The sequence below is a fragment of the Hyla sarda genome, chromosome 3 (genome assembly GCF_029499605.1).
Source record: "Hyla sarda isolate aHylSar1 chromosome 3, aHylSar1.hap1, whole genome shotgun sequence".
Taxonomy (NCBI): domain Eukaryota; kingdom Metazoa; phylum Chordata; class Amphibia; order Anura; family Hylidae; genus Hyla; species Hyla sarda.
In genome coordinates this window covers 209,884,979-209,907,037 of record NC_079191.1, presented here as the reverse complement: position 1 = coordinate 209,907,037, position 22,059 = coordinate 209,884,979, and the positions used below count along the sequence as shown (strand labels likewise).

At 41.2% G+C, this 22,059-nt stretch overlaps 1 protein-coding gene across 2 annotated transcripts in view; it reads left to right on the top strand.

Moving 5' to 3' along the window:
• Positions 1 to 22,059, top strand: part of IBTK (inhibitor of Bruton tyrosine kinase) — a 101,007-nt gene that overhangs the window by 41,329 nt on the left and 37,619 nt on the right. For both annotated transcript variants that reach the window (XM_056565959.1, XM_056565960.1), the window contains 4 exons: positions 2,294 to 2,376; positions 2,463 to 2,500; positions 12,780 to 12,876; positions 13,379 to 13,480. In XM_056565959.1, coding sequence (XP_056421934.1) covers positions 2,294 to 2,376; positions 2,463 to 2,500; positions 12,780 to 12,876; positions 13,379 to 13,480 — 320 coding nt within the window. The remainder of the gene's footprint in view (positions 1 to 2,293; positions 2,377 to 2,462; positions 2,501 to 12,779; positions 12,877 to 13,378; positions 13,481 to 22,059) is intronic.

Sequence of the window (22,059 nt, the reverse complement as noted above, 5' to 3'; positions counted from 1 at the left end):
AAAAGACCTTTTCTCAAGTGGATTGATATGCTTTTAGAATAAGGGGCACAAGGCACGGAGCAGATCTCTTATGGCAGCCTTCAACTGTGAACTTATATTCCTAGTTGCAAACTGACATTGAGAATGGGTGTCTGGTACTTAGTTGTAGATGTTAGACCCTAGGAAGAATCAAGGGCAGAAAACTTGGCTGTACATGTGTAGACACACTCCATTATATTCTATGACAGGGCTTGTCAGCTTTTTTTTTGCTAGGGGCCTTATCAGCCAGAATGTAAAGATGTTTGTGCCATTTGTTGTAGCCCAAGTTTCTTAAATTTAAAATAAGCAAAAACTGAGTCCATGTTATTATACTAGCGGTCGATGCCACCATGTGCATGCTGGGCCTCTCCGGAAGCTAAAAAGGGCTTCATCATTAAAGAAGTACTTTGGTGCGTTTTTTTTTAACCCTCTGTGCCTGGGCTGCCAAGTGAAACAAAACAAAATGTAACTCACCTTCCTACGTTCCCCCCCATTGCGCAGATATCGATGTCCTGTTCTCCGGTAGCTGACTTCTTCTGCTTCCTGTAAGTCGAAGAGTCATGTGATGCTCAGCGGATCACTGGCTACAGGGGGACACTGCTGCTGCCGGTGATATGCTGAGCGTCACGTGACTTACAGGAAGCGGAAGAAGTCGGGGACAGGAGAATATCAGTGCCACGGGGAAACGTAGGAAGGTGAGTTACATTTTGTTTTGTTTCGCTTGGCAGCCCGGGCACAGAGGGTTAAAAATAAATAAATAAACCACAAATTTAAGACCCACCTCCTTAGTTTAAGAATCACTGGTCTGTGGTATATGGAAAATCCCAGTTATACAGTTCTTTGTTTTAGATTCTTAGTGTGGATTTACACAGCAAATACACTGCAATGTGTGAACAGGACCTTATCAGTCAGACAGGATATGTGTACAGCAGAAGTCTTATGTATCCCTCTAAGTAGGTTGGCTTGCTAAATGAGCCACTCCTACGGAAGTGAGATCCTAGGCTGGGGCTTGAAGGAGTTTGCTTGTGAGTAAAATTACCCTTAGCTCCATGAGCGTAAGATAGTGTGGTGTCTGATGGTATCAGAGATCTAAACATAGCAAGGGATTTGCAGTTGATAAAATAAACACCTATTAAACTTGGGAAAAAATTGCATCGTTGTGCTTAGCAACAGTAGACTAAAAGGGCCATTCATGAGGAAAAGTTACTTAGTACGAAAGAATGTGGGCACCATATTTTCTTTTCATTTTTTGCCTGTTTTATAATGTAAAATCGGTAAAATAGCTCTCTTCCTGAAGGAGAAAATGTTCTGTAAGTAAATGTCCAACTCACTAAAGACATTTGAAGTATAACTTAGGGTATTGGCCAAGCCAGAGACATTGATCTGTAGGCAGCACCGCATTGTTGTTGTTGATCCTTGATCATACAGATTTTCTTTGGTTCTGTGTTAAGTCATGTTGCTATCCATTTAGCACACATGGCAAATGTATGGATACAAAAAAGTGGAAGATGCTAAGGACTTTGGCCTGTAATTGTTTTGAAATGCTGTTAATTAATGGTGTGTGTGTGTGTATGTGTGTATATGTATGTATATATATATATATATATATATATATATATATATATATATATATATATATATATTATATATTTGCAGTCTCAGGTATTTTTGAATAATTTTTACAGTACATACAGGATTACTGCATGAGATTGTACAGAGTTCTCTGTGTAGGCAATAGAACTCTGTGACGAGTTTATTCTCTAAATTTTGCCAGGGGGTAGAACTGAAAGTTATCAAATACTCTTGGTATTGCAGTCGAGTCACTCCCTAAAGCATCAAAAGAATATTGCGCAACTATAATTTTCACTTACTCAGGTGATCCCTTTAACCTGATTGCCTGTGTAGGTACATATATTATGCCCTATATCATAATGAAAATAACATTTGGCTATAAAATATGTATTTGTCTATGCTAAAAGTCACACATCATCTCAACTGTGATAAAAATTAGCATTATTGTAAACCTACAGTTTCTAGAAAACTTTTTTGGGAGGGGAAGGAGGGAGAGGGTAAAATGAATGCAGAAAAATACAACAAAATTTTTTTTGTTTGAAAACCTGCTGCAGTCTGCAAGAGAAATACTAACGAAGAGTTATTCTGTAGGACAATGTCTACAGAGAGAGATTAATGCAGTATGTTATTACTTTTATCATAATATTTTTTTATAATTTTATGTTTTATATAATTTATATAATTTTGTTATCTTTCTTTTAAGCTCTTACCTTTGCGATGTAACCATCAGATCTGAAGATGGAAAAGAACTCGACTGCCATAAATGTGTCTTGTGTGCAAGACTGGGTATGTGTTTTTAGACATTTGGTACTTTTTATTTTCAGTTTATTTTTCCATCCTATTTTACAATTTTTTTTTTCTCTGTGTTGTAGAATATTTTCGCATCATGCTAAGTAGCACTTGGATAGAGGTAAGCCACAATTTTGAAGCTGTCAGTCTCTAATACAAATGTTATAGCTGGAGGTGGCGGCACTGGAAATGTAGCTGTGCTGGTGGATGCCAGTATTCAAATGAAGAAAGGAAGAGATCCCGGCACCAGCTTAGCTTTTCAAATGCTCTTTAAATCCTTATTTCAACATAGCAGTTCGCAAGACGCGTTTCGGCTAATCACCTTTTTCAATTGCATAAGGTTACAGGTCACTGAACAGTATATATACACGTCACATCGTAGGTTGAATTAGAATAACACCTGATAATAAATCCTGATTGACATGTACAACATCATGGTGACCGGGAAAAAGAGACAACATAAACAAATACACGTGGGTCACATAGTAAACAGTGCAATGAATGAATGAGCAGAACATAAAGAAAGACACGTGTATACTCAGCGCGATCCCCGCTGTTCAGTTCTGTGATGGCTATGTCTTATGGATCTATATGGAGAGGAAAGGTATAAGTCAATAAATGTCAATCAAATATATGGAAACACGAAAATGAGAAAAATAATTGTGATAAACTGAAGATTTGTGTGATGTTTAGGGTATGCGAAAATTGAACGTAGCATTTATGATAGAAAGCTGGTTAACTCAGTCCTTTAAGACCTCTTGGCTCAATTGTGTTTAACTTGTGAATCCAGAAGGCTTCTCTTTAGCGTAATAACTTTTCAATACCCCCCCCCCCCCCCTTCTTTAAAGGGTCACCTCTTCTATGACCTGAAATTTTAGTTGGGAGATGACATGACCTCTTTCTTTGAAGTTAAAAGGAATGGGGAAGAACAGATTCTGACACCTAATTGTGGATTTGTCTATTTATGCAGTCTCCTTTACGCTGGCAAGTTCGGCTGAGACCAACACTCTTCTCTGAAAACAGGATCTATTGTGACAGATTTGAACAAATCTATATATATAAAACTCAATGTGTGTGTATGTATGTTCCACAATCACGTCCAAACGGCTAAAGATATTAACATGAAACTTGGCCACATGTTACTTATATGTCAACAACAAACATAGGATAGGTAATTTAACCCTTACTCACCCCCATTTGCCAGGGTCGGGGTTTTTGTTTAAAGTCCTATACAAATCAATGGGAAATGTATGTTCCCACGTAACTTCCGTACGGCTGGAGATATTTCAATACCTGGTACACATATTACAGGTCGGCTTAGGAGGACGGGGTATGAGGACGGGATATGGGGTTAGGATATGACAACAAAAATGAGGACGGGATAGGAAGTCAAAAGCTGATTTTCCTCCACAACAAGGATTAGGAAAGAAAAACTGGGCAACGCCGGGTATTCAGCTAGTTATCAATAAATGTTCCATGGACTTTATTTTATTAACCCTTGAATGTTTAAACCAAGCTACTACTGACATAAAGACAGAGATTGATTCCATTGAACAGCAACTCAGAGACTCTCTGAAATCAGAGGAGTTTGATACATTTAAGGGTAATCCAGTAAAAAAAACTTTTTTTTTCATATCATCTGGCTCCAGAAAGTAAATTACTTCTACTAAAAAATCTTAATCCTACGAGTATTTTTAGCTGCTGAATTTAAATTGTTCTCTTCTGTCTGACAACAGTGCTCTCTGCTGACACCTCTGTCTGCCTCAGGAACTGTCCGGAGTAGGGGCAAATCCCCATAGCAAACCTCTCCTGCTCTGGACAGTTCCTCAGACAGACAGAGGTGTCAGCAGAGAGCACTGTTGTCAGACAGAAAAGAACAATTCAACCTCAGCAGCTGATAAGTACTGGTAGGGTTAAGATTTTTTAAGTAATTTACAAATCTAGTAGAAAAAAGCTGATCAGCTCACCTGAGCCTCCAGTGCTCGGCAATCCTCAGGACAAGCAGCACAATAGACGAATGAAGCCAGCACATTAAAATCGGGAGTTTATTGATATCTTGTTAAAAGTTCCCTAGAGGCAGGTCGGGAATGGGAGGACCCATTTTCCAAGCTGTCTACTGTATGTGATATTATCTGATGCACTTCCCTACCTGCCTCTATGGAACTTTTAACAAGATATCAATAAACTCCGGAATTTAATGTGCTGGCTTCATTCGTCTATTGTGCTAATTTACAAATCTGTTTAACTTTCTGGAGCCAGTTGATATGAAAAAACAAATTTTACTGGAATACCCATTTATGAGACATTGAAAGGATCTTGAACAACAGAAACGGAAAAAGTATTTGAGGGATACAGAGGACTGTTTACAAAATAAAGTTTATAAATGTCGGGACCCTAACTTCAAGAGGGACTCCAGATCTTATCCAAGAGGGGATTATGGATCATAAAGCTCAGGCAGCGACTATGCACCATCCTATTCAAATACCTACCGTGGATCGCGCCCTTTTTTCCCGCAGGCACCCCAGACACGGAATAGGAGGCGAGGGGGGGGGGGGCGTAATTGGCGACGCCGCAGGGAACAGTCTGTCTTGATCACAGGTACCGAACCCCCCCCTCCTTGATTATCAATATTTCATTGAAATGTTTGACCTCTCCTGAAATGAACGTACGGTATTGCAAAAAGGACTGTCGTTTGGTCCAACTAATAGACTGAATACATTTGAAGTAGATATTGCCTTAAAACACTTAAAGAACATCTATTTAAAAACATATTTCTCTGATAAAGATTTAGTTCCTTCTACCGAGAGAGATGATGATGTAGCGGGCATGTTAAAATTGAATGATTTGGGGCTAAGAATTAAAAGCAAGTTTAACCCTCCGAAGTCACCGCACCCTGTAGAGACTTTTGTTAACTTGGTAAAAATAGATGTTGAAGAAATGGTTAAACATGTGACTAGTGATTACGTAAAAATGTATCACAAACTATCCACAACCAAGAGAGAGGCACTGCGTGATCTCATTTCAGACCATATGATAACCATTAAACCGGCCGACAAAGGCGGAAGAATTGTCATAATGGACATGACTAAATACAAAAAATAAATGTTTTGCCAATTGTCTGATAGAGACACGTATGAGCCTCTCTCCACAGATCCATTACCGGGTATTAAATCACGATTGTCAGACATTATCACAAAATATTTTTCAGAAGGGACAATAGACACCAAAATGAGAGATTACTTGATGAATTTATCACCTATTACTACGGTCATATATATCCTACCAAAGGTAAATAAGAATTTAGAAAATCCTCCAGGTCGTCCTATTGTGGCTTCTGTTGATTCTATTTTATCTGCACCATCCATTGGCCTAGAAAAAGCATTGACCCCATTGACAAAGAAGACTACAGCCTTTTTTGCTAGATACCAGTGATTTTTTTTAGAGGCCTTGGCTAATATCAATGAAGTTGGTGAGGATACATGGCTTGTCACAATTGATGTGACAAGCCTGTATACCTCGATTGAATATTGTAAGGGTATTGAGGCTGTCAAATGGTTACTTGAAACAAGTGATTACACTGAATCCTAGAGGGCTTTCTTTATAAATCTACTACATCTAGTTTTGTTTGACAATAATTTTCTTTTTGAGGATCAGTTTTTCCTCTAAAAATGAGGATTGGCAATGGGGGTGAACGTGCACCCCCCCCCCCCCCCCCCAAATACGCTAATAGCTACATGGCATTTTTTAAAGATAATTTTGTATACACCAATGGATTATTTAAAAAAACATGCCCGTGTCTGGAAGAGACTCATAGATGATATTTATTTGCTTATGGGAGCGGCCATCCAAACATTTTTTGTGCAACTGAATTCCATTTGTCCAGAACTTAAATTTACGATGAACGAGAGTAGAGAGAGTGTAAGTTTTCTAGACGTTGTTGTTGTTCTGAACAGCGCAGGGGGGACAAACAATTTATTACGCTACTCTAGTTGCCACCCACCATCTGCAAAAAGGCCATACCCCGGTCACAGAGCAAAATGATATCAAGAATAGTCACTGACCAGACTACACACACACAAAGATTAGAAGAACTTGATAACAATTCCTGGAGAGAGGCTATCCCATGAGAGTATTAGAGATGCCAAAAAGAGGATAGTAGACCCAAGATTAAAAATAAATGAATTCCATTTGTTAGACCCTTCCAGTACAAGTTTGATAACATAATAGAGGACCATTGGTTGATCCTAAATAAATCATTTCCCAACATTGAGGAGTTTAAAGAACCTCCCTTGATCTGCAACTTGTGGGACAGATTAATAAAAGCAGATGTGGGCACTCAAAAAAGACCTCCTTATGAGTAAAAAAGATGGTCATTTTCCTTGTTTACAAGTGTGCACAGTGCACCAATATCATTAGGGGGGCACAACATTTTTAACCACACACAGGACAGTCAATACCAGTGAAAGGTTTTTTCACCTGCAAAAGTAGAAATGTTATATACCTCATTAAGTGTCCGTGTGGTATGTTGGTGAAACTTGCCAGTGTATAGGAGACCACATAAATAGACACAAATCCACAATTAGGCCTCAGAATCTGTTCTTCCACATTCCTTTTCACTTCAAAAGAAACCGGTCATGCCATCTCCCAACTAAAATGGCAGGTAATAGAAGAGGTGACCCTTCCCAGGAGGGGGGGGGGGTGGTATTAAAAAGTTATTACGCCAAAGAGAAGCCTTCTGGATTCACAAGATAAACACAATTGAGCCAAGAGGTCTTAATCGTCACTATGAGTTTGATGGGAAACATTATTTTTTTTTTTAAATCAACTGGTGCCAGAAAGTTAAACAGATTTGTAAATTACTTTTATTTAAAACAAATTGTAATCCTTCCAGTACTTATCAGCTGCTGTTATGATGCATAGGAAGTTCTTTTATTTTCAACTTTTCTTTCTGCCTGACCACAGTGCTCTCTGACACCTCTGTCCATTTTGGGAACTGTCCGGAGCAGGAGAGGTTTTCTATGGGGATTTGCTCCTACTCTGGACAGTTCCTAAAATGGACAGAGGTGTCAGCAGAGAGCACTGTGGTCAGGCAGAAAGGAAATTCAAGAAGAAAAGAACTTCCTCTGGAACATACAGCCGCTGATAAGTACTGGAAGGATTAAGATTTTTTTAAATAAAAGTAATTTACAAATCTGTTTAACTTTCTGGCCCAGTTAATTTAAACAAAAATATTTTCCAGTGGAGTACCCATTTAACTGGTTAACGACCAAGGACGTGTATACACATCAATGTGCCGTTAACTGGGTATGACGCAGGCTTCCGACTCGAGCCCGCGTCATACCGGCCGGCCCTCAGCTGGTTCTTGTAGCTGAGGGCCGGTGTTAACAGCCGACATGCGGCTATCGCCGCGGCCAACTACTAACACTTTAGATAGCTGCTGTCAGCTTTGTCTAAAGGTACCTCTAACTGCTCCCTGGTGGTCCGCCGCATCCAACCCACCCCCGCTTCGCAATCGCGGGGACGGGGACGTCCACTGCTGGCGTAGCCAGAGGACTTACCTCTCCATCTGTGTTTGCTGCTGCGCTGTGAATATTAAAGCCTGGCTGGACCAGGCTTTATCAATCGAGTGCAGAGCACACAGATCACCACATTGATCTGTATGAGGAATCAAGTGATTCCTCCTAAAATTCTCCTAAGGGGACTAAAAGTGTGTAAAAAAATAAATAAATTAAAAGTTTAAAAACACACATTAAAGTTTGAATAACCCACCTTTTCCCAAATTCCATATAAAAAAATATATAACCATATGTGGTATCGCCACGTGCGTAAATGTCCGTACTATAAAAATATAAGGTTAATCAAACCGCACTGTCAATGGCGTAGACGTAAAAAAATGGTTTATACGTAAAAAAAAGGCCAAAATTGCGTATTTTTGGTTGCTTTGTATACCCTAAAAAATTTATAAAAAGTGATCAAAAAATCAGATCAAAGCAATCATGGTACCGATAAAAACTTCAGATCACGGCCCAAAAAATGACCCACATACCACCCCGTATACGGAAAAATAAAGTTTTTATTTTGGTGCATGTAGTTATAATTTTTTTTTAAGTAGTAAAATAAAGAAAAATTATATAAATTGGGTATCATTGTAACTGTATGAACCTACAGAATAAATATATGGTGTCATTTGTACCCAAAAGTGCACTGTGTAGAATCGGAAGCCCCCAAAATTTACAAAATGGCGTTTTGTTTTTTTCAATTTTGCCCCACAAATATTTTTTTTTTCTGGGTTCCCTGTAAATTTGGGGTTGAAATGATTGATGTCATTACAAAGTACAACTGGTGATGCAAAAAATAAGCCCTCATGAGTCTGTAGGTTCAAAATTGAAAGCGTTAATATTTTTAGAAGGTGATGAGGAAAAAATGAAAGTGCAATAACGGAAAAACCTGTGGACCTTAAGGGGTTAACCAGCTTTCTATCATGAATGTCACGTTCAATTTTCACATACTCCAAACATCACACAAATCTTCGGTTTATCACAATTATTTTTCTCATTTTCATGTTTCCATATATTTGATTGACATTTATTGACTTATACCTTTCCTCTCCATATAGATCCATAACACATAGCCATCACAGAAAACAGTGGAGATCGTGCTGATGAGTATACACGGGTCTTTGTTTTAGTTTATGTTCTGCTCATTCATTCATTGCACTGTTTACATCAGTGCACATACTTATCCCCAAAAGCATTTAACCCCTAGGGAATGTAGGGTATACAGGTACGCCCTGAGCGCCTGGAAGTTGGTGCACAAGGACATACATATACTTCCCGAGTCCCATCCCGGCTGTGCCCGCATTAGAGACTACAAGTTCTTGCTGCTATCAGCATTCAGGAACTCTGTAATGGTGGACATCACTGATCAAAATTATGTGTGTCATTGACCCCTCAGATGCCGTGATCAATACAGGGGGCGTACAGAGGACTGAGCTGACCACCCGCAGCAAAATCACAGTTGGTCTGATCAGTATAAATTTTCGGTTATATTAACCTGTTAGGGACAAAGGGCGTATGCATACGCCCTTGCGTCCTGGTACTTAATGACGAAGGGCGTATCCATACACCCGTGAGAATTTCGGTCCACGCTGCGCGCCGGGCAGGGACCGGACCGTGGTGACTGCTGATATCAATCAGCAGGCACCACCTTGTGCAAATGCCGAGGGGGGTCATTAGACCCCCCCATGTCGGTGATCGGCGCAAATCGCAAGTGAATTCACACTTCAGATTTGCGCCGATTCCGGGTCATTATGGGTCTATGGTGACCCGGAATATAACGGGGATCGAGGTTGTCTAAGACACCTACGATCCCCCTGAAGGGATAGGAGTGAGGTGGCAGGGGTGCCACCCCTCCTATCCCTGCTATTGGTGGTCTAGATGCGACCACCAATAGCAGATCGGGGGCGGGGGGGTTAACTTTAGTTTTCCCCATCCTGCCCACCCACAATAGGCGGGGAAGAACGGGGAAACCGGCGGGGACCGGCTCCGAAAATCCACTTACCGATCCGGAGGCTGCGGGCGACAGTGATTGGCGGGCGGCGATGACGTGCAGCAGAAGAGTACGGCTTCCTGGATCCTACAGAAGCCGATAAGTTGACCATTATACAGTGGTCTCTAACCTGTAGCCCTCCAGATGTTGCAAAAACTACAACTCCCAGCATGCCCAGACAGCTGTTTGGGCATGCTGGAATATGTTGTTTTGCAACAGCTGGAGGGCTACAGTTTGAGACCATTATACAGTGGTCTCTAAACTGTAACCCTCCAGATCTTGCAAAACTACTACTCCTAGCATGCCTAAACACTGTCAGGTACATATACACCCCCTTTCACTAAAATGCTGGTGTTACCCTAAATTTTTCATGTTCACAAGGGAAAATAGGAAAAAAGCCCCCCAACATTTGTAACCCCATTTCTTCTGAGTAAGAATATACCCCATATCTGGATGTAAAGTGCTCTGCTGGCACACTACAATGCTCGGAAGAGAAGGAGCGCCATTGGGATTTTGAAGAGAAAATTTGTCCGGAATTGAGGGCCACGTGTGTTTACAAAACCACCATAGTGCCAGAACAATGGACCCCCTCCCCCACATGTGACCCCATTTTGGAAACTACACCCCTCACGTAATGTAATAAGGGGTACAGTGAGCATTTACACCTCACAGGTATCTGACAGATTTTTGGAACAGTGGTCCGTGAAAATGAAAAATTTAATTTTTCATTTTCACAGCCCACTGTTCCAAAGATCTGTCAAACGCCAGTGGGGTGTAAATACTAACTGCACTCCTTATTAAATTCTGTGAGGGGTGTATTTTCCCAAATGGGGGTCACATGTGGGGGGGTCCACTGTTCTGGCACCACGGGGGGCTTTGTAAACACACACTGCCTTTGACTACCATTCCAAACAAATTCTCTTTCCAAAAGCTCAATGGCTCTCCTTCTTCTCTTCTGAGCATTGTAGTTCGCCCGCAGAGCATTTTACATCCTAACATGGGGTATTTCCATACTCAGAAGAGATGGGGTTACAAATTTTGGGGGGTATTTTCTCCCATTACCCTTTGTAAAAATGGTAAATTTGGGGGGGAAAACTGCACTTTAGTGAAAAATTTTTTCATTTACACATCCGATTTTAATGAAAAGTCGTCAAACACCTGTGGGGTGTTAAGGCCAACTGGACCCCTTGTTACGTGCCTTGAGGGGTGTAGATTCCAAAATGGTATGCCATGTGGGGGTTTTCTGCTGTTCTGGCACCATAAGGGCTTTCTAAATGTGACATGCCCCCCAAAAACCATTTCAGCAAAATTCACTTTCCAAAATCCCATTGTCGCGCCTTCCCTTCTGAGCCCTCTACTGCGCCTGCCGAACACTTGACATACACATATGAGGTGTTTCCTTACTCGAGAGAAATTGGGTTACAAATTATGGGGGCTTTTTCTCCTATTACCACTTGTAAAAATTCAAAAACTGAGTCTACATGCGAGTGTAAAAAATAGAAGATTTTGAATTTTCTCCTTCATTTTGCTGCTATTCCTGTGAAACGCCTAAAGGGTTAACACAGTTACTGAATGTCATTTTGGATACTTTGAGGGGTGCAGTTTTTATAATGGTCATTTGTGGGGTATTTCTAATATGAAGGCCCTTCAAATCCACTTCAAAACTGAACTGGTCCCTGAAAAATGTCTATTTTGAAAATTTTGTGAAAAATTGGAAAATTGCTGCTGAGCTTTGAATCCCTCTGATGTCTTCCAAAAGTAAAAACATGTCAACTTTATGATGCAAATATAAAGTAGACATATTGTATATGTGAATCAATATACAATTTATTTGGAATATCCATTTTCCTTACAAGCAGAGAGCTTCAAAGTTAGAAAAATGCAAAATTGTAAAATTTTTCATTACATTTTTGAATTTTTCACCAAGAAATTATGCAAGTGTCGACGAAAATTTACCACTAACATGAAGTGGAATATGTCCCGAAAAAACAATCTCGGAATCAAATTTATAAGTAAAAGCATCCCAGAGTTGTTAATGCTTAAAGTGACAGTGGTCAGATTTGCAAAAAATGCTCCCGTCCTTAGGGTCATAATGGGCTCCGTCCCCAATAATAATAATAATTAATAAAAAGATAAATAAATACGAGAAGTACAGATTAATACCGGCTATATCTCTGGAACAGTGGTACTGATCTTGGTAAGTTATACATCATTTAAAGATGGGGGATAAGTGTTTGATCGCAGGGTGTCCGACCGCTGGGACCCCCCCGCACGATCTCCCTAACGGGGCGCCGCCATTAGCGCTCATAGTGAGCGCTAAGGCGCGTAGCGTCGACCTAGAGGTTGACGTTGATGCCCTGTCTCCTCCTCGTCTCAATACAGTTCTATTGGGGGAGGCACGAACGCTGCCTCCCCGCCTCTCCCATAGAGATGTATGGAGGAGGCGTGCCGGGCGCAACGTCATGCTGCGGCCGGCATGCTCCCTGCACGGGACAGCCGCGGCCCCATACAGGAGATCACTGGGAGTCCCAGCGGTTGGAACCCCCGTGATCAAACACTTATCCCCTATCCTGTGGAAAGGGGATAAGTGTTAATCACGCTGCAGATGTCCTTTAAATCCAGTTCACCCACACTAATTCTGTGTATTGGGTTTAGTGCAGGTGAACCAGCTGTCAGTTTCCCTTAAATTCTTTTGGGGAACTTTATGTGCACCTATCCTTGCAGTTTCAGGACAGCAAAAATGGCTTGATAATATGGGGCTAAGACTGGCACATACAGCAGAAGTGTACTGTAGATAAGATTCCAAAAGGAAATAGAAAACCTGGGTGACTGAAAATCTTTCTTTCTTGTAGGCCAGCTGCTGTTCTGCTTTAGAAATGCCTGTTCACTCAGAAGTCTTACAAGTTATTATTGATTATATCTACACAGATGAGGCTCCTGCTGTAAAGGGTAGGTGTTCTTTCTCCTAGATGAAGGGTTAAACTTTGGCCAGGAAACTATAAGGCATGCACTTGTATGAAGACCTTTTATGCTCTTTTGTCAGTTACCTATAAGCTGTGAACACCCTTCTTACTCCTTCTATGATTCAGATTTTCCAACATAACGCTCCTAAAAGTTGGAAAAACACTTATTTACCCATCCAAAGCTAGTTTATATACTGATAAAATCTTGGTTCTTTGTTCTGTCTATTGTGAAAATAAGGAGCCATGTATCAAATTCTTATATTTATTTCGTGGTTTGTAATATGTAGTGTTTTCTGCTTCGCTGAATATAAAAATGACCATGTTGCATGTCTCTAGTGATGTAAGAAGTTTTGGCTAAAATCCTGACTTGTTTTTATGAATGTTGGCTTATGAAATAATTTTGTTCTCCCTATTGATAGATAAATCATGATCTCACTTCTATAGGGGCATTGTGAGCCGTTATATTAATTCTCTCTTTGTTGTGTCAGAGTCTGCGAATGTGGAATTCATTTGTAATGTCCTGGTGATGGCAGATCAGCTCCTCATTGTTCGATTGAAGGAGATGTGTGAGGTCACACTTACCGAAAGCCGTGAGTAGTAGAGCAAGTATTTCTCAGAATATGTTATGTGCCCATTTCTGTTTTTATCAGAGAACAGTTTATGGAGAAGGAAAGTTGTGTGTGTAGATAGTCTCACATCTGTGATCCATTACAACATAATTCATGTATGAATATGTTCATTCTTTTGGCAGAATTGTGCATGCACTGCATTGCCGTCAATGGTGACTGTGCAGGGCCACAGGGTCCTACTGCTGAACGATTTTGCTGCTGTCCACCAGGTCGAATCTCCATTCAACTTAGACCGCAATGGAGCTCAGGTTACAGCTAAATTATTATGCAGAGTAGGCAGCATACTGTGCCTGTCATTATGTTCTTTCAGCACTGTGTAAATGATCAGTCATTTCCAACAAAAATATCTCACGCTCTGTATTTAGAGCAGGGTTTACATGTTTGTTTATTTATTAACTTATTTTTTTCATAGTATAAATCCTTGTGATCTAAACTATTTTTAATTGTTGCAATAAAAATTTTTTGTTTCTTAAATATTTTATTTTCAATTTTCAACATTTAAATAACACAAAAGGCATACAAAACACTGGGGGGGGGCCAGCCTGGTACAACGCTACCTTTCTTAGCTCATACTAATCCACTCTTCCATAGTACAAATTCTTTTACTCTTTTTTTATTTATTTTTAATTTTTTCCACAGAAATATAACTCCTCAAATGTTTCCATTCTCTTCTTCCTGGTGCTACAGGTGTAATCCAGTTTCTTAATATATTAATATTCCCCAAACATAATAATCTCAGGATTAATTAATTATATACCCCGTTTCTTATATTTAGACCCATTATCGCTGTCTTAATTTTTATACGGGATCCTTAACTTATAATCCAACTCTCTTCTTATAAACCTCTCCCCAAAATTCTTAGATTTTTGGGTAGTTCCATAGCATATGTGTCACTCCTGCTTCTTCATTATATTTAGGGCAACTTGAGTTTGTCCTAATCCCCATCATTTTTAACCTAACTGGCATGCAGTGCAAACAGTGAATGATTCTAAATTGAGAAATTCTATGGTTTATTATTTATTTTTTAACCTTTTGATAGACCATATTCCATTCCTCTTCTTCCAACTCACCTATGTCCCTATTCCAGCCTTTCTCACTTTTAAAGACTTGAATCGCCTGTCTTTCTTTAACAATTAATTTATATATTTTACCCAAGCTCTTTTTCCCTCCTTGCTGACCTAGCAAAAATTCTATAACCTCGTGATTTTCTATTTTCAGGCTCTCATTACCTTCTTCCTAAGTGCATTCCATAATTGACTATATCCAAAATAGTGTTTCCCTTTATCTAAAGAAAACTCTTGAACCTATTTTCACTATTATTCCCTAACTACTTGTTGCAACATTTTTACACCTTTCTCTTCCCAGTTAATATAACTTGTTATTTTTTTTAATTTCAGGTAAAAAAGCATCCCATAATGGGGTGAAAGAAAAACTCCCTTTACATCCTATAATCCTCCTTAATTTATTCTATATGTGATTTAAAGTTTGTAATGTTAAATTTACTTTTACATTTAGTATTTTTTAATCGACCGCTTTCAAAAATGTCAATTGTGCTCATCCCTTATTTCCTTACTCCTTATCAATTCTAGCACCATATCATGTTCTTGTGTTATATACCGTATATACTCGAGTATAAGCCAAGTTTTTCAGCACGATTTTTCGTGCTGAAAACACCCCCCTCGGCTTATACTCGAGTGAACTCTCGACCCGCAGTGGTCTTCAACCTGCGAACCTCCAGAGGTTTCAAAACTACAACTCCCAGCAAGCCCGGGCAGCCATCGGCTGTCCGGGCTTGCTGGGAGTTGTAGTTTTGAAACCTCCGGAGGTCCGCAGGTTGAAGACCACTGCGGCCTTCGACATCATCCAGCCCCCTCTCACCCCCTTTAGTTCTGTACAGTACTCACCTCCGCTCGGCGCTGGTCCGGTGCTGCAGGACTGTCCGGTGAGGAGGTCGTCGGGTGGGATAGTGGTTCCGGGCTGCTATCTTCACCGGGGAGGCCTCTTCTAAGCGCTTCGGGCCCGGCCCCAGAATAGTCACGTTGCCTTGACAACGACGCAGAGGTACGTTCATTGCCAACGTACTTCTGCGTCATTGTCAAGGCAACGCCTCTATTTCGGGCCGGAAGCGCGGAGAAGAGGCGCCCCCAGTGAAGATAGCAGCCCGGAACCACTATCCCACCGGACGACCTCCTCTCCGGACAGTCCTGCAGCACCGGACCAGCGCCGAGCGGAGGTGAGTACTGTACAGAACTAAAGGGGGTGAGAGGGGGCTGGATGATGTCGAAGGCCGCAGTGGTCTTCAACCTGCGGACCTCCGGAGGTTTCAAAACTACAACTCCCAGCAATCCCGGACAGCCGATGGCTGCCCGGGCTTGCTGGAAGTTGTAGTTTTTAAACCTCTGGAGGTCCGCAGGTTGAAGACCACTGAGGGCGGATGATGTGAAGAGGATGATGAAGGGGGGGTGTGGGATGATGACAAGAGGATGATGAAGGGGGGGTGTGGGATGATGAAGGGGGTGGGGATGATGACAAGGGGATGATGAAGGGGGGGGGGTGTGGGATGATTACAAGGGGATGATGAAGGGGGTGGGTATGATGACAAGGGGATGATGAAGGGGGGTGGGGATGATTACAAGGGGATGATGAAGGGGGGTGGGGATGATGACAAGGGGATGATGAAGGGGGGTGGGGATGATGACAAGGGGATGATGAAGGGGGGTGGGGATGATGACAAGGGGATGATGAAGGGGGGATGTGTGGGATGATGACAAGGGGATGATGACAGGTGATGATGATGATGAGGGTCTGGATGATGACAGGGGGGGGATGATGTATTTCCCACCCTAGGCTTATACTCGAGTCAATAACTTTTCCTGGGATTTTGGGTTGAAATTAGGGGTCTCGGCTTATACTCGGGTCGGCTTATACTCGAGTATATACGGTATGTCAATTGTGCTGCTATATAGTAACAATACAAATTTGGTAAGCCCAACTCACCCCTTTCCATCGGTGGGTTCAAATAACAACTCTTTATCCTCACATGTTTTCTTCCCCACATGAGCTTGTTTATTTTTTTTCTCCAAACCCCCAAATTTTTTTTAAATTAATCAAGAGTTACGATACCCTTAAAAAAATGTAGAGACATAGGTAGGATTACTGATTTAATAAGCACTAACCTATCGGCCATATCCAAACCCATCCCTCCCTAAATTTTACACTTATTCCCAATTTTTTCCCCCATGGGTTTGAGGTTTAAATTCTCATATTCTTTCACTTTCCTGGACACTACTATACCCAGATATTTAAAATTTTCAGTGGTTTTTAAGATTTTAACACTGCCAATTTGACCCTCTATCTCCTCATCTAGGGCCAATAAACATTATTTTCCCCAGTTTATTTTAAGACCTGAGAAATCTCCGTATTTTTCTACCATTTGGACTGCCTTTTTCTTTTGGGTAAACAATAGACAGGAGGATGTCATCCGCATATAGTAATATCCTTTCTTTTTCCCCATTTATCCTGAATCCCCTACATTTATCTGTGATTTTAATTAAGTTTTCAGTTAGTTTCTTAAGAGAAAGGTTAACAAAATGATCTAATGTTTCAATCAACTCTTTACATTAAATGTGTTTAAAACGTTCTATCACTATCTCTTTAAATTACATGCAGGATTATAGTGACAGGCATTATAAGATCAGAGGCAGATATCACAGGATCGGTCATTCACAATACATGATGGACACTCCTCCCACTGTTTGTACAGTGACCCCTTCGCAGGTCTTAGAGCATGCACACAACACCATCCCGAAAAAAAAATCAGTGAATCATCTCTTGACCTATAGGCCACATATATTCATGTTGCTTCAATAAAGCAAATCTCTGAACTCCTGTCCTCAGAAACTTTTCTCCCATAGTCATGTACAAAAACCCTTTTCTAAATGGGGGAAAAAAAATTCTCTCTTAGGAGGAAAAATACAAATGCAAAGATTAAAATTATCTGCACCCTAAAAGGGGTTAATCGGTGCATTTTAGGAAGAAAGTATCACTTAATATTTTTGTTTACCAATATAAATGGAATCTGATTGGTAGTGCAGAATCCTGTGCAATAATTGTATCGCTAGTTGGATCTTCACAGAATCCTACCGTACCACCATACCCTTGGCTGTAGTGCAGTGGTGTCCAAACTATGGCCCTCCAGATGTTACAAAACTACAACTCCCAACATGCCCGGATAGCCTTTGACTGTCCGGAAATGCTGGGAGTTGTAGTTTTGCAACATCTGGAGGGCCATAGTTTGGACACCACTGCTGTAGAGGCTTCTATAAGAACACCCTCCCTCCTTCTCACTGCTGTGCACTGATCAGCTGGGAGGAAACGTGAACAAAGATGACTTTTGTGCTGTTTGTTTACTGTGTAATGCTCAACAAATAGAGGTACTCCAAGAGCCACATAACTAAGCCATATGTAAACGGAGTTCTATTTGCCATCTTCATGACATTTACAGTAAGGGAGAAAAAAACATGTTGTGTGATTACAGAGGCACACAATACATATATTGAAATAGGCTTCTGACTGCTATGGGATCACTTGTGAGTCCAGATTATAGTGCCCAAGTAGTTAAAGGGGTACTCTGGTGGAAAACTTTTTTTTAAATCAACTGGTGCCAGAAAGTTAAACAGATTTGTAAATTAATTCTATTAAAAAAATCTTTACCCTTCCAGTAGTTATTAGCAGCTGTATGCTACAGAGGAAATTCTTTCCTTTATGAATTTCTTTTCTGTCTTGCCTACAGTGCTCCCTGCTGACACCTGATGCCCGTATCAGAAACTGTCCAGAGCAGGAGAAAATCCCCATAGCAAACCTATGCTGCTCTGGACAGTTCCTGACACGGACAGAGGTGTCAGCAGAGAGCACTGTGGACAAGACAAAAAAGAAATTCAAAAAGAAAAGAACTTCCTCTGTAGCATACAGCTGCTAATAAATAATGAAAGGATTAGGATTTTGAAATAGAACTAATCGACAAGTCTGTTTAACTTTCTGGCACCAGTTCATTTAAAAAAAAAATGTTTTCTACTGGAGTACCCCTTTAATGTAAAGGTGTCCGCCCAATTTAACAGAATGTACATAGGAAGTAATGGAGATGTCAGTAGAATTTTTTTAACTGTTATGTTGTGTATTGTATGCCACAAAATGTATTTCTAAAACTGTACTTCACAGGTGTACTTGACTCTAAATCGACTTTTCACAGACACAGATTTCTGATCAGTCTAATTTTTGGTTCCTGAAAGACTAGTGCGAGATTAGACTTTAAGCCATACACATGAGACTACTGTTGGATGAACAATCAAACCTTTCCAATAAACATGCATGCTTGGCCTGGCTGATTGTGCATGTTTATTTTATCTAGGAATGGCGAATAAGCTGCTGTCAGATACCTTTGGCATCATTTTTTTTTCTTTTCATGGGGCAGAAAGATTGGGTATGTTTAAATCCAACCTGCTCAATCCTTCTGTCCCCAGTTACTCCTGTTCTGAGGCCCACAAACAATTAAGATTTTTAGCTGATCCCATCAAAATCAGGGAATTGTAATCGGGATTAAGGGACAGCATTTGAATATATTTAAGAGGCTGCTTTGTGGATTTGACTGCATGATAACATTTCTGCACTTGCATCTCATTGAGAACTGCTTACAGCACTATGTAGAGGGCAGGGAAAGCAGTGAAAACATACCTTTGGATAGGGTCATTAAAGTGGTAAAATTTGTAAAGCCCTAGCTTCCGCTATCACAAGTACTAAAATGGTGGACCCTTTATGTTAAATGGTATATCATAGAGACTTTTCAGAATTTGAGATCGGTGGGGGTCTGGCTGCTGCATCCACCACTGGAACAAAGGGACACAAATGCTTACCTCCTGTGTCCCTATGTTTCTGCTTGGTTTTTCTTTCCATGGAAAGCGGAGCAAAAATGAAGGGACACAACGCTTAGGCAAGTGCCTCTGTCTCTTCATTCTAGAGATTTGTGGGATTCTCAGCAGCCCTAGACCCCACCGATCACAACTCATGTGAATGTTTAGGTTCACTTTAAAGGAGTTCTCCAACTGAAATCTTTTATCCCCCGCTGTGCCTGGGCTGTAAAACTATACATAATAAACTTTCACTTACCTGCCTACGATCCCCCGTTGTTCCGATATCGCCGCCCGTACTCTGGTCCCTGTCAGTTTCCTCTTCCTGCGGGTTGGTGACTTCACTCTGCGCTCAGCCTATCAGCAGCCGCAGCAATGTCCCGTCACAACTGCTGATAGGCTGAGTGCAGGGTGAAGTCACCAACCTGTCGACCCACAGGAAGTGGAAGAGATCGGGACCGGAGAACGGGACGGCGATATCGGAACAACGGGGGATCGTAGGCAGGTAAGTGAAAGTTTATTATGTATAGTTTTACAACCCAGGCACAGCGGGGGTTAAAAGTTTTAGCTCAGAGAACTCCTTTAAGTGGTCACAGCTCTCTGCATGGAGCATTAGTACCTATGCTTTACTCTGAGCGACAGCTCTCATGTCCAATCAGAAGCCTGCTAGAGAAGTCACAAAAAGAAAAGATAAGAGGAGAGACCAGGGAAGCATTCAGTGCAGAAAGCTTTGTGCTACCTCCTGGATACCTGCTGGAATGGTAGCAAAAACCTTTAGGGTCTATTCACACGTACAGTATCCTGTGCAGATTTGATGCGCAGGATTTTATGTTGCAGATTGCAATGTTAACTAGATGACTGAATACAGCTTCAAATCCTGCACATCAAATCTGCGCAGGATACTGTACATGTGAATAGACCCTTAGGGTGTATTCACATCTACTACAGTACCCTGCACATATTTGATGCAGAGGATTGGAAGCTGTGTTAAGTCATTTAGTTTACATTAAAATCTGCACCTTCAAATCCTTCACATCAAATATGCGCAGGATACTGTACCCTAAAACATGCATCCTTCATGGCTGTAACCCAAGTATATTTTTTTCACTGCTCTTTCTCTATAAAAGGCTTACACATTGTCATGCCTATTTTTGCAGACCATGCAATGTAAATGTTATTTGTTCTGAATCTATTCCTTAGAAATGCATAATGGAGATGCAGGATAACAATAAGATACATTGAATAAGGATAATCTGTGTCCGTCACTGCAGTTAAAAATTTGGTACAAAGTGTCAGAATATGTGGCACGCTTTTTCTTTTAGCTTTGGGGACCTGAGTACCCCAGGGCAGCCTCAGCTTGGAGTTTGTATGTTCCTCACATGTCCATATGTTTTTAGACTGTGGGAGTAAATCAAAACCACATATGTATAGGTTAAGTGGTATCCAATGAACTTGTCCCTGTCAGATTGACTAGAAAACCAGATTGCATTGATTAATGTGAGTAAAGTTTAAGGAAATATATTAACAGTAGATAAGCAATAAGATACATGAGGCTACCTGCAGAATTTTTTTTTTTATGTACAGTATTGCTCAGCATATTTTTCCCCTTAAATAAACACCTTATATACACTAAGGCTGCCAAAAGTTTTTAAGGGCTCACAGCTGCTGTAAAACAGCCTTTAATTAAAGGTTTTCATACACCTTAAAGGGGTTGTGCGCTGCCCTGCCTTTCGGAGGTGTGCACGCAGCGTCCGGAAGTTCATTACTCCAAACGCTGTGTGCGGGCTTCCGTGTTCGTGGCCGGGCGTGACGTCATGCCCGGCGGCCGCGAACACGGAAGCCCGCACACAGCGTTCGGAGTAATGAACTTCCAGACGCTGCGTGCGGAGCTCCGAAAGGCAGGGCAGCGCACATTCCCTTTAAACTTTGACTATGTTCACATGGGGAAAATGTCCAAGTGGAAAATCTCGGTGGGGGCAGAACATGCCAGCGCTAGGACCACGTGTAAATGCGCATCTCATAGACTGCAGTGCATTACCATGCGGAGTCTACAGAAAGAATATGCATGTCTGCGGACACCGGAATTTGAATTTCTGTGCCAGTTATTTCTGGTGTGGAAATTTATGCTATATGAACAGCACAGCAGAATCCCATTTAAGGGAATGTTCACACGTATGCAGATTTGGTGCACAGGATTTTCTGCAGCAGATTTCAGTGTAAACTAAATGACTGAGCACAGCTTCTAATCTGCAGTTACAAATCCTGCGCAGGATCCTGTACAGGTGAACGTACCCTAAATCTATGGGACTCTGCTGCCGCGGAATCTCTGTGCTGAATTCTGCATGGAAATTCCATTGTGTGAACGTAGCCTTATTAAGTTGGCCAAACCACCCGCAGACTCTATGGCGACCTCCTGAATCTCCATCAGATGATGTTGTGGAGAGAGGAGTTGAGCATGTTGGATTTTACCTCCTGACCCTATTGTTTTGGGAGGCATAAACTGGCACCAGAGCTGTCTGGCTGTTGTTTACCCCTCCCCATAGTGGAAACCTGAATCTTTTGCTGTGCTGAATGAACAGTGGCCACTTTCACAGATGTCATCATAGGGCAGGACAGCTAGGAGAATGTCCCTAGACA